The sequence below is a fragment of the Populus alba genome, chromosome 10 (assembly GCF_005239225.2).
Source record: "Populus alba chromosome 10, ASM523922v2, whole genome shotgun sequence".
NCBI lineage: Eukaryota > Viridiplantae > Streptophyta > Magnoliopsida > Malpighiales > Salicaceae > Populus > Populus alba.
Genome location: NC_133293.1, coordinates 14624533 through 14642660, shown reverse-complemented (window position 1 = coordinate 14642660; position 18128 = coordinate 14624533). Strand labels below are relative to the sequence as shown.

General features: G+C 32.8%; 1 protein-coding gene across 3 annotated transcripts; it reads right to left on the bottom strand.

The window, feature by feature from the left end:
- Positions 1–217: 217 nt before the first annotated feature.
- LOC118046806 (solanesyl diphosphate synthase 3, chloroplastic/mitochondrial) lies at positions 218–13804 on the bottom strand. 3 transcript variants are annotated; one of them, XM_035055860.2, is made up of 13 exons: positions 13192–13804; positions 8827–9118; positions 7765–7857; positions 6874–6954; positions 6678–6749; positions 5816–5968; positions 5592–5678; positions 3956–4027; positions 3364–3449; positions 2529–2661; positions 2294–2383; positions 1312–1410; positions 218–558 (listed from the first exon to the last, which is right to left on the bottom strand). In XM_035055860.2, exons 2-13 carry the CDS (start codon positions 8941–8943, stop codon positions 379–381), a joined length of 1263 nt encoding a protein of 420 aa, XP_034911751.1. In that variant the 5' UTR covers positions 8944–9118; positions 13192–13804; the 3' UTR covers positions 218–378. The 3 variants fall into 3 exon arrangements, with proteins under 3 accessions (XP_034911751.1, XP_034911745.1, XP_073267925.1); XM_035055854.2 differs by having other exon boundaries at positions 8827–8963; positions 13192–13803; XM_073411824.1 differs by lacking the exon at positions 13192–13804 and having other exon boundaries at positions 8827–13173.
- Positions 13805–18128: the final 4324 nt, after the last annotated feature.

Below are 18128 nucleotides of genomic sequence, written 5' to 3'. Positions count from 1 at the left end.
TTGTGAGAATACATGGTAAATATATTTTCCACAAAACAATAGTGTCCTGCCAGAGTCCTAAAAGAGATTTTAACATCTCATTGAAAAATTACTATGGATTCAAGCAGCAATGTCCCACCAGGGAATGCTAATTGCAACTCCTCCTATCCATCTTTCTGTAACTATCTTTCTACTGTACGGAGTAGAATTTACAAGAACCAGGTTGTTGAAACAAATATTATGGAAGTAAAATTTAAGTAATTAAATAAATTAATGTGGAACAAGAGGGCAGATTGGCCCTCAAATGCAGGAACAATAAAATAAAAAACAAGCACAAATCTAGTACACTGTTGCTAGAATTCAAATTGTCATTTATTTATGTTGCTAGAATTCATACTGTCATTTATTTCTTGTGATTACTCTTTGAGTAAGATCAACTAGTGCCCTCCGTGATTTTCTTACTTCTTCATCATCAGTTTCAGGTAAAGAATCAATTGCTGCTGCAGCCAGGTTCGCATGCTTTGCAGCAAGCTCCCTTGTTCTCTGTATTCCACGGCTCTTCCCAAGGTATTCAAGGGCCTGAATCCATAGACAGGACAGCTCGGATAAATTAACATTAATTTCTATGGGAAAGAAAAAAGTACAGATGACCAATAGACAAAAAGTAGAAACGATCAGAGCATCAAACTCCAGACCAAGAAGAATGCTTATTCACATTATCACTTGCCTAAGGATTGGAATCAAAAGTCTACATAAAACATGAACAAATGAGTGAAAGGAATGGGGATTAGATGGAAGCAAGGTCCTCAGTCCAACGTAAAGAAAACATCAGAAAGCAATGTAGTTGGCATCAATAGAAATGGCGGGATGAACATATCATGCTTCATGGAAAATGGGAATGCCCAAAAGCAAACACCTCCCAAAGGGCCAAATTATACGCTGGTATTTCACCTCATGCATATAGAGAACTAATGTCCATTTTGATCAATTTTTTTATTCAAAAAGGAGTTCCAAATCATTATAAATATTTCGAATAAGTAAAAATACTAAGCATTCTCCAAAATTCCATATTGGAAAGCCAAAGCTAAAGTCCACTAAAATTCATAGTCTCCACTCCAGAATCATTAAGTTTCAGAGTAATCTGATTGACGACAGAAAGGCATGCACTTTTTTGTTGCCCAGTGATATTAAGCAAGAATGTTAGGCACATCACAGAATTGATGCACATAAAAACCATGAAAAAAATGTAGACTTTCGCAATTCTCTGCAGTTGCTTCAGTTTTATCAAAATATTTCCGAGGTCGTGTTAAAAGAAAATGAAGATGAACTTACTACATCAATGTTTTCAGGCTTGTCAAAGCCCCAGTCAATAACTGAACGCAACTGAGGGAACTCCTCCATAGCAAATAATATTGGAGCTGTTACAATTCCCTACAATAAAATGTCATATTGTTAAACATGAGATTATGAAAATTAGCTCTGATGCGCAGCTCAAAATGTAACAGAATCAGAAAGAATGTTGGAAGTTGTCTTCAAGTCACGAATGAAATGACACTGACAAATGTAGGGACTTTAAAATGTAAAAGCGGTTCATTGAGATCAAATGCTATACACTATTCTACATCATGCTAGTACAAATAGCTCATATCAATCCAGTGCAATATACAACTAAGCATGGTTTTAGTGTCAAAGCTAATAAAGATAGCTATGGATTTTTGAACCAAGTGACAACCAGAAATTTTAGCCGCCATTATGTCATTTGGTCCCAGGGACAGTGCCATAAGCCCTAGAAGTTGACAGGTGGAAAATCTACAGCCCTGATTATGCATAACCTTTCGGGAATAGTTAACTTTTATCCAACTTCGTGATAATAAAAGACTGAATGGTATCAAACAAAATGCTTCAGCTTTGTTTGAAATAGTTAACATTTAACCTTTCCTGTTGTTGTACAATGAGCGTCACAATAAAATAAAATAAAAACAAAAAAAAGAACCAGTCATTTCTTGTTTGCTTTCACAGAAGAAGATAATTGAATCAAGATTGCCTGTCTCAATCTTATTTGAGAACAGAGTCTCAAACTAACTCAAAATTTCGTCTAAACTATAAAACAATGTTGCAAAGGGAAAAAATATACCATGATTGATTAAGAAGCAAAGTGCCCATAAGACAGTTGGCATAATATATATATTTCTTTCAAGGAAAATAATGCAAACTTGTTAACTATCTAATGAGGTTGTTCAATCACAACCAGTACAAGCTAGCAACAATTATCATCTCCAGCCATTAGATATCATATTAGGGATAGAATAATTACATTGCGAATGTCAGATAATGAACCCTTTCCAAGGGAAGCAGAAGTGCCTGTGAAATCGAGAACATCATCAATCAATTGATATGCCAATCCCTGGAAAAGTAAACAGTTAGAATATAGGAAAAGGAACAACCATAGACAGGTTGGGTATCCATAAATTTGTCCACACCAACTAAAACACAACCTAGAACAAATAAAAGAGCCCCCCTCCCCACAACAGGAACAAAAATTCACATACCAGATTTTTGCCATACTCAAAAGCCAACATTGCAACCTCTGTTGTTTGCCCTGCAAGAAGAGCAATTGCCTTGCAGCTATTTGAAATCAAAGATGCCGTCTTGTAGTACGTCTTTTGCATATAATACTCCATGCTGCAATAGCAACACCTTTTAAGTCAAATAAGCCAAAAAAAACCAGAAGCGCATTGAGGTGTAATTGCAAATCAAGGTATCATCAATACGGTAAATAGCATGCCATTGCCTAGATAGGTGTGATCATATACAGACAAGTTAAAAGAAGTGCCGCAGCCTTACCAATCATCCAGCCAATTCACATGCAAGTGCATCTTTTTAGAACCCTTCATGCAATGTAAATAAAACCATTCATGGTAATTAGACTACATGGGACCATTTCACTTTTTTAACACCATCAACAGGCCAAAACAAGTACTTGAGGTGCTTCGACACACATTAGGTTTCATTATAGATTGCAATTCCAGGTAGAACTGAAACCACTTGTGGTGAAAGGGAGATGCATGGAGAAAGCAATAGATTATAATACACAGCCAGAAACAACTGATATTAGAAATTGGAACCACTTGGTGAAAAGAGCTGATATAAGGGGGAAACAAAAAATCTACCAAGCTGTTTTGGCCTGCCTTATCCCTTGCATTACAAAGTAAATGATCTCTAGAACAATAAACAAACGGTATGGGAGATGCAAAGTGAGAAACAAAATGGAGCAACAACAGCTATCAGAAGACAGGAGCAATGAAAACCTTTATAGAGATTAATTCTCCATCCCAATCAAATAAATGCAAATTATTTATGAAAAGTGAAAGCAAAGCAGCATACCTACAACGTTGCTCAGATGTTGAAGTCATCTGCATAGTTTCACCAGTAACAAGATGCTCTACAACTGTCGCTAGTAATGTAACAACCTACAGGCAGGTAACAGTAGTGCTGAGCAAATATGATGCAAATCTCTCTCCCCACCCTTGCCCCCCCCCACCCCCACTACCCAACACACACACACAAATATCATTGTGTCCTTATCATGGCGCTTTACTAATACTAACACATCTCATTAATCATGGGACATGGAGATGCATGGACCAATGAACTGACAAATGATGAATTTGACACCAAAATAATGTTATTCAATTAAATCAAAAATGAAAAAATAGTAAAAGGGATTGGAAGACGAAGGTTAAAACTTGACAATCCATTATGCTACTCATCCCCAAGACTTTTTCACCACCATTTTTACCATTAGGAACAAGTTTGAAGAAAAAGGATTACTTTTGAGGAGCTTATGAGCTTGCAACTAAAGTCGAAAGAAACCAAGAGGGGTGGAAAGACTCGATATCATTGCTTAAATAGAGAAAAGATTATGGTTAAATTTTAGGTTTGCATGCTTAGACGTACAACATTAATGTATTCTTACTTCTGTGTTTTTCAAAGAAGCAAGGGCTACACAAGCTCGTGAAAGTAGAAAATCTCCAGCTAGTACTGCCACCTGCAAAACAAATGAAAAGGAGAAAATTAAAAACAAGTAGACCTTAGGCTACAATCCTCTGCAATTTTATTATTCTAAGCAATGCATAAAAGTGACATAGAACTCAATTGCAAAATACTAATTGAAAAGACAAAAAAAAAAAAACTGCCTAATAATAGACGGGAGAGTTCTGTGATGCTATTGTTCATTAGCAGATTCACTACCAGCAGATTGCCACATGCAGAGGGAATTGCATAACATATGATTTGCTATGAAAACCAATGAGAAGATCTTGTCAGGGAAAGTCAATGTTATCACCATAATCAGTACCTTGGAAAAGGTATTGAATATAAAGACAAATATAAATAAAGGGCCAGAGCAAGCAAACAGTTCATCATAAGAGAAACCACTTGAGCATCCCCAAAACATATAGCTATGGGATGTCATAAGCACAAACTTTTATAATCCCTCCAAAAACATATAGCTACTGGAGATTTATTTGTGTTTTCCTCAATACAATTTACCTTAACAATTCAAGAAATTACTAGTTCTCCATATTTACCATTAATGTCCTACATTATTAATACCTAACTTCTGCACCTGTGGTAATGTCCCATCAATATCTCTATACTATCGGAACTCGATGCGATGCTCAACATCAACATTTTACTCTTGAATCAAATTCCATCAACATCCAAACCTGCAACTTCTTAAGCTCCCAAAATTGCACAAGAAAATGGCCTCTAAAGACTTGAGAACATAAAAATCTAAATGCAAACCCCTCTAAATGAAAGAGGTAGCAACATGATCATCACAGTGGATAGAGGAGATCTACTATGGATGTGTTTATTATGAGGGTAAAGGGAATGAAACTCACACGGGTAATTTTTCACCACCCTGTGTTTGGTACAGTTTTGGGGAGGGGTGAAATATCAAGGAGGTTAAAAATATAGCTATAAAAAAAGAAGGTGAAGAATATAAAAGGGGTTAATGGTTTTTGGTAAGAATGTTAAAGATCACGGGTAATTGTGGTCCCCCTACTAGTTAAATCAAATTTGAAGTTGAATGCAAGTATAAAAATATGAAATAATATATATCTGTCTCCAAATGTGTGGTAGAAGGTAAAGAGAAAAGAAAAAAGCAGATACAAAATTCAAGAAAAAGAGAATACGCATAAAAGACAGCCCCCCTAAGAATTTGTTACTCCCCTCCTTTTTTTATATGGAGCCTGAAGCCTGCCAGTGTTGGAAGGTCAGGTGGAATTAACAGTTTGGATAATATATCAAAATTCTTCCTACAATGATGGATACAAGAGCAATTGAAATTTCACATACAACAATAATTTGAAACTCGTAACTCCCAAGAAACCTAGCTTGAGAAAGCACAGTTTGAAAAGCAATATGTGAAAAGGATTTACACGCAAACCAAATGTACTTTGCAACTCCACATTTAAAAAAAAAAGGATAGAATTTAGAATTGTATAATAGAGAGACCCAATACCAGTATAATAAAATAAAATAGTGCAGAAATTATACAAAATAAAAATGACAAATGGAACTTAAATAGAAAAGAAAAATCACAGTACCTTATTGCCCATAACAAAATTTAACGAACCAATACCACGTCTCGTATCTGCATCATCCAACACATCATCATGCAGAAGACTCGCCACCTAAAACGTGGAAAAGCTGCATCAGTACTGAAGCAATAACAAACATGTTTCTTCACTTGATACAAAAGCATGAATGAATGAAGTTATAGCAAAAGGACATTTGGTAAAGGAAAAATACTGAATTATGAGAAACTGACATGGATCATCTCGGTAATTTCAGCTATAGATTGCTGTCTTTTTCGTAGTTCTGATGTCAAAGCATCTCCTACACCACTAGTTGTTGTTTCTACACCGCTAGTTGTTGTTTCGAGTATACGCACATTCAAAGCTGTTGCCATCAGCAACAAAACCTATACAGAACTTAAAGAGTTATATGATGAATTTGAAAAGGGAAAAAAACACAACTTTAGTTGATAACAGTTAAAAATAAAAAAGGAGTTTAGAGAGCTTCAACAAGAAATGATCAATTGCTTGTGGCTTCAGACTAAAGTTCAAAGGACTTAAGCTAAGCATGTTACATTACAAAACGTTTCATAAGCAATGTTATCATGGTTTCTTCCTATGCATTTTTTAGATTATTTATTCATATATTTTCATAATTGCAGAATTTCAAAGCCAGAAATCAGTAAAAAAGTAGTAACATAGGATATTGGATTGAAATTGACAAGCTAATGGGCAGATTTTCCGAATGTGAGACGAGATTCAAGTACAGCGAGGAGAATCAATAATAAACTTGGGGTGTCAGACTTTACTGTGAGCTTAAGTCACAAAGCGTCAAGTTTGAACTTTGAGGCATTTTCCTAGTCTGAAAGCAACAAGCTAAATGTCTTTGGTCACTGCTGCAATAATATTATTGCATACTAATTACAACCAAAAAGTAAAATATGCACAACACAGTTAAATGTTTCAAACAAGCAACGAAGTATATGGACACCTTCCTTTTAGAAAAGTAGCCACCAAAATACACTTAACATAGATTAGATTAACTCATAAGACACTAGCAGAGCACAATTTTGAACCAAACCCTAATAATGAGCACCTAAGAATTATTGCAGTTACCGTGGGACGGAACCTCTTTCCTTCTACTCCCATTTTGAAAAAGTACTCAGCAGCTGAGGCAAGCTTAGGTACCTGTGAATGAAATTTTAATCCCAATTTTATCAAATCAAATCAGTATGATTAAATCAGAACAGAAAGTCATATCTATTATTGCCACCAAGCATATATGACATGTGCGAAAAAGCAGAACAAATACCTCAGCAATCACCATTGACCGCAATCTATTAGCAAGAACTGATAGCTCATCAGCAACAAGTGAAAACGGGTCAAGTTGTTCCTGGAAAATAAAGTATCCATTCATAGGAGTAAGCAACATAGCACACAAGAAAATATGTAATGGATCAGAAGCAGTATCATGTAACAGAAAAACAAGTGTTCGACAATCAAGGCCCCAAGAACACTACCTCTCATACACTTGAAATGGACCAAGGAAGTCAAGAACAATCAAGCTACCTAATTCAAAGTATCGAGTACCTCACTACCCCATTAAACCTTTGTTATTTGATGAATAAATAGATAAAAGAGAATGGACCACATGTTAAATCTGCCCTAATTCCCAACACCATAAAACCTTAAAAGATCTCAAAATTCGAAACTTGTGGCCTCAACTTTAAGAAGGAAAGGATTTAAAATCTGTAAATAAATTTGGAATAGGAATATATCAAGGCACAACCTAACTCAACTACCCAAATGCTAATCCATTCCAAACAAAAGGTCCACAATCAAATTTATCGCTAAGCTTACAATACTGTCTAACACCTTTTTTTTTAATGAAACTCCTCACCAAGTCCACAGCACATCATTAAAGAGTATTGGATAATAATTGAAGTGTATTCTTTTTGCATCTTTAGATACAGAACACACACTAAAAGGTGCCAACAGGAGAAAGGAAAAAAGGTGCAACCCTAATATCATTCAAGAATAGCAAATATCCCACAATCATGAACCCCTGCATTCCAATGCCTCATGTACATGTTATTAGTGAAAAGATTACTACAGACCCAGAATATATAATAGAATGCATATGCATAAACACATAAAAAAAAAAGAACACAAAGAGAAATGAAAAGAGAATGCTACATCTAACCTCCACTAAGGAACTGCTCTGGTGATGAATTTGATGTTTGAAAATATGCAAGGAAGGTACAGTCCATGAATAAGTTTCTCTGCAACTAAAAACCTACTAATCACCAGAAACAAAAACGAGTAGAATATAATTGGTCACAACATATGTAAGACAATTGTAAGTCTCAATCAACTGTAGAAAATTTAAACAGAGATAAAAGATTGAGCTCCTAAAACATCACGTATAAAGCTTAATGCAAACATGAAATTATAATCCCAAAATAAAACTTTCTAATTAAGACAGGGGTCTAAACCTTATTGATCCTTTAAAGAAATTGATAGCTACCAAAATTAAAATAACATCCAATCTTCTCAAGTCTAACAATGTGTAATGAGACTAAAACTTTTGAAAAAATTCAAATTCTCATCACAGACGTTTAGTTTTAGTGCTAAATCCCAACCATTTCATTCCAAATCATAAAGAAGGCTTACGCAACACTAGCAAATGATAATTTATACATGCTTTGCAGTAGAATCACTCCATCACAATTTTGAAGCTTTTCAGATTTAAACTACAGTTATTTATGTCATTTTCTCAGTCTTTTTACATATGATTGGGTTAGCACACCCTGATTGTCATCAAGAAAGCTCTATTTGGCACAAATTACTAGGAAAATCTTGTACTTGAAACATACCGACAGTTCAAACAAAGACAAAAAACTTGAGTATTTTATTTAAGTTCATTCCAAGCCCAAAAGGCCCTCTAAACACTTGGCTTTGATTGCCACAACAACAACACATCACTACATTAGCAGTATATTAGTTTAACACAGCTTTGACAATGATCTAAACTAACCCTGTCATTTCATTTCCGCATTTTTAAAGCTCACCTGACAGCTCCAAAAAAGAAAAACAAGCAATGTTCTCATTTTTTCCCTTCCAATTCCACACACACTCTTGAAAAACCATTGAAACAAGCCAAGATGAAAAAGAATAAAAGAATGAAGAACCCCATTTGGGAATGAGCTTGCTAATGTCATAGAATATAAGAAAATCAATAAAGAAAGAGATTTGTTAGTATTACCTTTGGAGTAGAAGAGTGAGAATTGTTGGAGAGCAAGAATCCATACGATGAGGGTTGATGAGAGAGAAACCAACGGCTGCCATTTCTTGTGATCCTCGAAATTCGAGACAATGACATCTTTCTTATTGTCTGTCTTGCTGCCAGTTAAAGGGAAGCAACACTTTGAGAAACAGCTTGGGGTGTTTTCGTTTTTCTTTCATGATTAAGGGTGCTGGCCAGAGGCATCTGATCCAGGTGCACGAGGACCTGGCAAGCCAGGCCCAAGCAACAGCTAGCCTAGGCTTGCCTTCTCCTTTTTTCAAAGAAAATGATTTCTTTATTTACTCATATATTTCTACAACTTTGTTTTTCAAATTAATTTTGTCTCTTCTTTTGCTGATAAAGCTTATAAAATCATGTATGACATTTCAGCCTTTTGACTGATGCATATATCATAAAACTTATGAAAAAGAATAAAAAGGATGATCAACATTGCAACCTAAAGTTATGGAGAGGACATCGGAAAAGATTAACACCAACAAAAAACAAAAACAAAAGTAAAAGCTCAGTAGGTTTAAGTTCACAACTTCACTGGAACAGTCTGGTCAAAAACATGTATATGATACCGTTTATCATGCTTATCTTGACTGGACCATGAAGATGATCCTGGAGGAAACCTACAGCCAAGGCCATTTCAGGTTACAAGAAATATACCATTACCCATGAATGTCTCTCCTCCAAAAAGACCGTCACTAGTCCAATGAAAATGAATATTCTCATCAGCTCTCAATTTCCACAACCCTGAAAAGCTTTCACCTTTCTGATTACATTTTGCAATAAGGGTTTCCCATCTTGGCACTGGGAGAAAAACCACCTAGAACTCCATCTCCAGTGGCAATAGAGTCACAAGAGTTCACTTTCTCAAAATTTACATTATTTGAACTAGAGCAAACAGCAGGTTCTGATTCTTGTTTGGTCCTGTTTTCTACTTCAACATTTGGATGAACATCACTGTCGTCATCGTTGTCATCATCATCAATGCTTATTATGCATGGAAATCATCTTCTCTAACAACACTAGAACCTGTTGATTTCAGCTGTAAAGACTCTGGAACATCAATGATGATAGCGTTTTCAAACTCATCATTATCAAAATCAATCACAACTACATTATCAAGACTCCCTTGACCTTTGCCACCCCTTATCGTTTTCTTCCCAGATCAAGTTCTACGCCAAGAATAATCTCTCAACTCTCCCTTTCCTTTCATTTAATCCAGATCAAGTTCTTCCCAGATCAAGTTCTCCCCTTATTTTTCTGTTGTGCTTTTTTTCATAAAAATTTAATCTAAGTATATTAATCTTTCTTTATCAAATTTTTGTTATTTATCCTTTCCACGTTCCCTATTAATTCTTCATATTGTTTTTATTTTTTTATTTCTTTAAAGTTTTCACTTCACTCTTATTCCCCTCTCTTTCTTTCTTTTTTGTTATTTCCTTTTTCATTGTTAAATTTACATAAACTTAGGATTTTTAAGAACTTCCCATGGAAGCCATGACAAAAGATATTTGTTAAGACTTGGTTTTATTTCATGTCATAGCTTCCTTTCTTTTGTGTGTGTTGTTGTGTTTGAGTACTATTGTTTTTTCAAATTGTTAATTTAAGGGCATGATTGGAAGTTTCACTTGAACACTAACATATTGTTCCATCAATCATGTGTGCTACAAGGTCTTTTGAAGATGAAGGCGCATGTATCCATGACTCATCTATCAGCATTGCATCAAACATTAAAAGAGAAACAAGTGGAGAAGGTAGTTACAAATTGCAACATATTTGGTGAAGTTTCAGCAGCAATTACCAAAGACGCAACTCTCTCTTATTCCAAATTCAAATTAGTATGAGAAGTTGGTTTTGGAACAATAGTTACTCACCTAGTATGATAAGTTACAATAAGTACATTGGTGAATCATAATTATTTTTATTTCCTCCTACCAGGATATATATTCTATTATTAGAGGATACAAAAAATTGATGTAATTTTAGAACGAATTGAATTATTCTGTCAATGAAATTTCTATCAGTTTTGATATAAAAAAAAAAGTGTCCCAAGGATGGAAAGTTTTTCTCCAGAAGAAACCTAAGTGCCAGGATTTTTTTCCTTCTTGTTGAGAGTTCTTACATCACATTTTGACATCAATTCTTACAAAATAGAAGATAACTTTGTAATATATCATAATTTTTTATGTTTGATGAATTTTCTAATATGTTTTTATTAAGGAAACTTTAATTATTGCAAAATAATAATATTATTTATCTAATCTTTTTGAGAATTTTATTAAAATTTCCGTCCTTCTAGCTCTGGGACTTCTTATTCATGGTTTTACAATTTTACAAGCATACAATTTAAAGTAATCCCAAGGAAAAGAAAAGAAAGAAATCAAATATGCAATGGGGTGTTGAAATCCTTCTTCCCATATGGATGGTGATTGAACTTAAGGATTACAGAAAGGTCATTGAATAAGAATCCAAGCATAGCAAGGTTGCGGCTAATGGTGTGGTGGTAGTTGGCATAGTTATCAGACCCGATCCGGGAAATGACTCAGAGATGTCACTAAGTCAACCTAGTGGGTCAATGTAACCTACTGATTCAGTAATTAGCACTGACAGAAGAACACTGAAATTGATCCCATTGCACTAATAAATCATACAAGGCCATTTGGCTAAGCATGTAAGGAATCAAGGCAACTTTATCTTGAAGCTCATAAGTTACAGAAGTGATTAAAACCATTTTCTAAGAAACTATAACAAATGTGAGGAGTTCTCAAGTTCTCAACCATGTCTGGATCACAAACAACCTACATATGCACAGTGCATATCAGGGGTCTTAAAAAACTAGATGTAGCAATCAAAATCCCTAAACAGGTCCCATACTCTTCCAAAATTAAAACTTTGATGCCATCAGCCATTAATAAGACATCATCTTTACATCATTCTCTTAAGATGCTTTCGATATAAACAAGAAGCCATGTTGAGATGCAGACATGCAGATTAATATGGAAGTAAGGCATGCTGAGGACAGTCTCAAAATTATTAGTTCATGTTGTCCTGTCAATGCAGATCTAATCTACTTTTCTAACCACTGACCCAATGAAATGTACTTATTTCAGAACTGGAAGCCTTCTCATAGTCCAATATCTGTCTACAGATGTCAGATGGAACAGGTGGTGAAAGGATTTTGAGCATTTCCTGTCTAAGCAAGCCTATCTCTAATCTTGTAAATTGAGGAAACTATAGAAGTAATACATTACATCAGTTATAATAACCTTTCTGATATAATCTGGCCATGCATGGTTGGTTTTTTAGCATCAAACTATCTTTTGTGCACCACAACACAATTTTGGAGTTTGTATTTGCAGTACAGAAGGCAATTAACATGACTGGGGAAAATATGTTAATGGACTAAGTGTAGCCATGCTAACTAATTGATTAAAACACAACTAGTTTTCAGTCAGAAATTATATTATCAATGATTTCTCTGACAGATAGAAACTCCATTCAGAGGATGAGGTCCTGAAAAGGGTTTGACATTGATTCTACATGTTCCCATGCAGGAATTCATGGACCATTGATACCATTCCAATACCGCAAGTTTGGGAGAAAAGACTTCCAATGATTTCCCAATAGAGGGAAAAGATTTCCATGATAAACATTGATTCTACATCGAGTCTCTATTCCTTTAAGCAACATGCAGCATGACAATCTAACACACACGATACTCCTGTATCGTGTGTCGTCACATTAACTGTATAAGTCTCGTTAATCCCATTATCTAATCCAATATCAGAAGACACAATCAACATTGCCATGCCACAATGACATAAATTCCTTCTAAACATGCATGATATTGGAAACCACCCAGTAACTACCAGTACAAAAATTCAGCCTTATCATGTGCTTGATTAGTTCCCAATTTAAAGATACAAAACAGCATACAAAAATTGAACTTGGTTTACTAAAATAATTAGGAAACTTTAATTGACCTTTCAATCCATTCTAGTTTTTCAAAAGACAAAACACATCACAGTTCAAAATGTCCTCAAATTTGAGAAAGTGCAGCAACCTTGTGATCCTGTTTTTACTTATATCCACCGCTCTTTACAAGAAAACAAAAAAAGAATCACCATAAACACGCTCAAAATCGAAATATAACCATTCCCCTCCTCGATTAATCAGTCAATAAACCATACAAAACTACTGTAAAACAAAAGTTGAAGGCCAAATTCAACATTTCTACAAAATTTGAATTTTAAACAAAACCCGGAAGTTAATTTTAGATTTTGAACAAAACCCAGAAGCCTAGATAGAAAAAAGAACGCAAAATTGAAGTACCTGGAGAATAAACGGAATGGCTGCACAACGTTGCGGTATAAAACAGAAAAGAAAACCTCGGTTCTCCCTCTTTTAGGCTCTAAAAATTGCAGCTTTTTTGGGTCACGGTCACGGCAGTGATTAGTAAAGGCGGATGTTAAGGCAGTGAGATCGAGCAGCAAAGACTCTCTCTGACCCTCTTTACGTGACTGATCTTCAGCTCCCAAAACTGAAACTATCTCTGCCCTCTCTCCTTGAAATAAATGATGCCGGTGGCTCTCATTGAAGAGTTGCTTGTGGCTGTGACTGTGACTGGAGAGCTAGGGATTTTGCTATTCTATTGGATTCTGGATGGATAAAACAAATGGATTAAACTCAGCGTTTTGTTCATTTTACTGAGTTCAGACCGGGTGATCCAAATTATTAAATACCTGATGGGATTGAGCAGGTTTTAGGGTCACCATCCTGGTAAGCTAAGTTAGAAACTCAACCCTATCAAGCTGTAACGAGATCAAATTTAACAGTTATAGTAATAAGTATCACTATAGCTGTTAAATTTAGTTCAACAAGTTAATTTGATAAATTTGTAACTCATTAATACCAATGGTTTTTTTTTATGACCCGATCAAACTTTGTTCAAACCCAATTGGATCATTGGGAGGTTGATCCAAACTCTTTTTAGATCATTTCCTGAAGCAGTTTGAATATCAAAAAAATTCTAAACTGGTCCCTAACAAATATAATTATTTGTAATTAGATTCCAAACCTACAAGGTTTATCGATCAAGTCCTAGATGTTTCTCAGATTTTTTCAGTTGGGTGCTTTTCTCAATTTCTGTTAATATTATCCATCTAATTTGCATCTAAAAACGTGTTTTTGAATAAAAATTGGTAGAAAAGTCAATGAAGATCATCAAGAGAACCTAATTGAACTCTTGGACCTAATTGAAAATAAATATATATTAGAGACTAGAATTGAGGTTCCACTTGAATATCCATACTCAGTTTCTAGAAAATACGAATCGATTGAAAGAAGATATACTCCAGCAGTAGGCTGTGACTTGTCAACGTGAGAATTTCCGGGAAGCTAGATAGCGCAAGCATTCGCCAAGCGAGGTTACAAAACAGTGCTGCTTGAAATAATGGGTGTCCTTGGGAAGTACAACTTTATTTATATTTTCTGCTTTAGCCATACACATGTGAAGGGTAACAGGCAACGCAATTTCATCGTATGTAATTTTTAGACGTGTTTATTTCTGTATTTTAAACGAAAATAAAATAAAATAAAAAATTTAACTTTTAAATTAATTTTTTTTAGTATTTTAGATTATTTTAATGTATTTTTAAATAAAACATATTTTAAAAAATAAACGCAATTATATTCTCAAGCATCCTTTAATATGATATAAAAAAAATGCATTATTTTTTAAAATATTTTAGAAAAAAAAAGAGAGAAAATAATACAAGGGTGAATCATTTACCATTTTTTAAAAAAATAACTAGACACGGAATAGAGAATAACTAGTTACATGGCCCGCGCTACGCTGCGGGTCAATTTTTTTATATAAAAAATATTAAAAAAGTTAAAATTTAAAAGTATTATGTTTTTCTACAAAGTTATACCTAAGAGCATTAGGTTTGTCTGTCACTCCTGACCCAAAAGTTATATTTATAATATTAATAATAATATTAAACTTGCATGATCCAAGTTTAAGTGAGTTTGATTGCAACATCAAACTCGAAGCTTTTAATATGAGTCTGGTTGCAAGGTTTTTGTTATAAAAGTATGATAATTAAAAAGAAAAAACATTTAATATTACAGAATAAAACTTAAAAAAAATTAATTGAAAATAAAAAACAATAAAGCAAACCATAAAATTGAAAGAAAAAAAATTGATGTCTTTAGTTATAGTTAATTATAATATTTAAAGATTAAATTGGAAGAAAAAACTAATAAAGAAAAAGAAAAAAAATATGAATCAACTGGGTTAACCCACCAAATCAGGTTAACCCGTCAAACCTGAGATTCGTGTCATGAGAGTGAGATAACTAAATAGAAAAAAATTAACATTAATAAACTAAAATGAAAAAAAAAGATTAATTAAAAAGAACAAAAATAAAGGAAAAAAAACCTACATGAAGAAAAAAAAACTAACGAAAAAAAAAATTGAATTAACTGGGTTAACCTGTCAAATCAGGTTATTACGTCAAACCTGGTATTCATGTCATGAAAGTTTGATAACTAAACATAAAAAAACTTAATATTAACAAACTAAATTTAAAATAATAATTATAAAGCAAAAAAAAAGAAGCAAAAAGAACAAAAATACTAAACAAAAAAAATATTAATTAAAAAAAAGCCTACATGAAGAAAAAAACCAATAAAGAAAAAGATAAAACAACCTGAATTAACTGGGTTAATCCTTCAAACCAGGTTAACCCATCAAATTTGAGATTCGTGTCATGAAAGTTTGATAACTGAATAGAAAAAAAAAATTTACGGGTTAACCCAGAATTAGCTGGGTTAATCCATCAAACCCAGAATCCGTGTTATGAAAATTTTATAACTAAATAGAAAAAATTTGACATTAACAAACAAAATTAAATAAAAAATTAATTAAAAAGAAAAATCAGAAAAAATTCGAGTTAACGCGTCAAACTCGTAACCCATGTAATGAAAGTTTGATAACTAAACAGAAAAAAATTTAACATTAACAAAAAAAAATTAAAAAAAAAATATTAATTAAAAAAAACAAAGAAAACAAAACAGGTTAAAAAAAAGAGAAAAGCAAAAAAAAACGGCAGCTAAGCGTTTCAATATGGACTGCACCCGAAAAAACTAATTAAAAAGAAAAATAAAAAAAAAATCCGGGTTAACCCATCAAACCCAAAACTTGTATCATAAAAATTTGATAATTAAATAGAAAAAAATTTAACATTAACAAAAAAAAACATTCATTAAAAAAAAAACAGCTTATAAAAAAAAAAAAAAAAAAACAGCCTTAAAAAAAACAGAAAACGGAAAAAGAAGACAGCTCGGCGTTTCACTGTGGACTTGCATAGTGAAACACTGAGCTGTTTTAGCAATTGTTATAATAATACGTGGCCCGCGCTACGCTGCGGGTCAATTTTTTTATATAAAAAAATTTTAAAAAATTAAAATTTAAGAGTGTTAGGTTTTTCTACAAAGTTATACCTAAAAGCATTGGATCTATCTGTTACTCATGATCCAAAAATTTTATGTATAATATTAATAATAATATTAAACTTGCATGACCCAAGTTTAAGTGGGTTCTGTTGCAACATCAAACCCAGAGCCTTTGATATGAGTTTGGTTGCAAGGTTTTGTTATAAAAGTGTGATAATTAAAAAGAAAAAAAAATTAATATTACATAATGAAATTAAAAAGAAGAAAGATTAATTGGAATGAAAAAAACAATAAAACAAAATATTATTCCGATGAATAATGCTTTGCAAGGAGGGGTACAGTAAAATCTCCTCATGAGATCACAATAATTTAATGACCAGTATACAAAACAAATCTTAAAGTTTAATTCTTAATCAAATTGATATTAAAAAGATCAAATCAAAAGAAAAAAGCTATTTAAGAAAAAGAAAAAAATTCTTAACCAACTGGTTTAACCCGTCAAACTTGGGATTCATGTCATAAAATTGAAAGAAAAAAAAAATTGATGTCTTTAGTTATAGTTAATTATAATATTTAAAGATGAAATTGGAAGAAAATACTAATAAAGAAAAAGAAAAAAAAATATGAATTAACTGGGTTAACCCACCAAATCAGGTTAATCCGTCAAACCTGAGATTCGTGTCATGAGAGTGAGATAACTAAATAGAAAAAAATTAATATTAATAAACTAAAATGAACAAAAAAATATTAATTAAAAAGAACAAAAATAAAGGAAAAAAAAACCTACATGAAGAAAATAAAACTAACGAAAAAAAAATTGAATTAACTGGGTTAACCTGTCAAATCAGGTTAATCCGTCAAACCTGGTATTCGTGTCATGAAAGTTTGATAACTAAACATAAAAAAACTCAGTATTAACAAACTAAATTTTAAAAAAATAATTAAAAAGCAAAAAAAAAAAACAAAAATACTAAACAAAAAACATATTAATTAAAAAAAAAGCCTTCACGAAAAAAAAACTAATGAAAAAAAAGAAAAAAAAAATATGAATTAATTGGGTTAACCCTTCAAACCAGGTCAACCCGTCAAATCTGTGATTCGTGTCATGAAAGTTTGATAACTGAATAGGAAAAAAAAAATTTACGGGTTAACCCAGAAATAGTTGAGTTAACCCGTCAAACCCGGAATCCGTGTCATGAAAGTTTGATAACTAAATAGAAAAAAATTTAACGAAAAAATTAATTAAAAAGAAAAACCGGAAAAAAAAATTCGGGTTAACGCGTCAAACCCGGAACTCGTGTAATGAAAATTTGATAACTAAATAGAAAAAAATTAAAAATTAATAAAAAAAAATAATAATTAAAAAAATAAAGAAAACAAAACAACTTAAAAAAAACAAAGAAAAAAAAAACAGCTTAAAAAAAAAAAAAGATAGCTAAGCGTTTCACTGTGGATTGCATTCAAAAAAATTAATTAAAAAGAAAAAAAATCCTCGTTAACCCATCGAACTCAAAATCTGTATCATGAAAATTTAATAAATAAATAGAAAAAATTTAATATTAACAATTTTTTTTAAAAAAAAAACAAAAAAAAATAGCTTAAAAAAGACAATGAAGAAGAAAAAAAGCCTGGAAAAAAAAAGTCAAATGTAAAAAAAAAAAAAAGAAAAAAAGGGGAAAAAGAAGACAGCTCAAAATTTCACTGTGGATTGCTACAGTGAAACACTGAGCAGTTTTAGTGTTTTCTTAATGTAACAAGAAAAAAAAATCAGGCCCACGCGGATCTGACCCAGCCGAGCCAGTGGCCAGTGA

Bases quoted from the DNA above. Each gene is read 5' to 3' on its own strand.
- LOC118046806 (XM_035055860.2), bottom strand. From the start codon at position 8,943: ATGTCATTGTCTCGAATTTCGAGGATCACAAGAAATGGCAGCCGTTGG. The intron at 5,969-6,677 runs GTAACTGCAATA...AGTTCTGTATAG, and splicing joins GAAAGAGGTTCCGTCCCACG to GTTTTGTTGCTGATGGCAAC. The intron at 3,450-3,955 runs GTAAGAATACAT...ACCTGCCTGTAG, and splicing joins CTTCTTTGAAAAACACAGAA to GTTGTTACATTACTAGCGAC.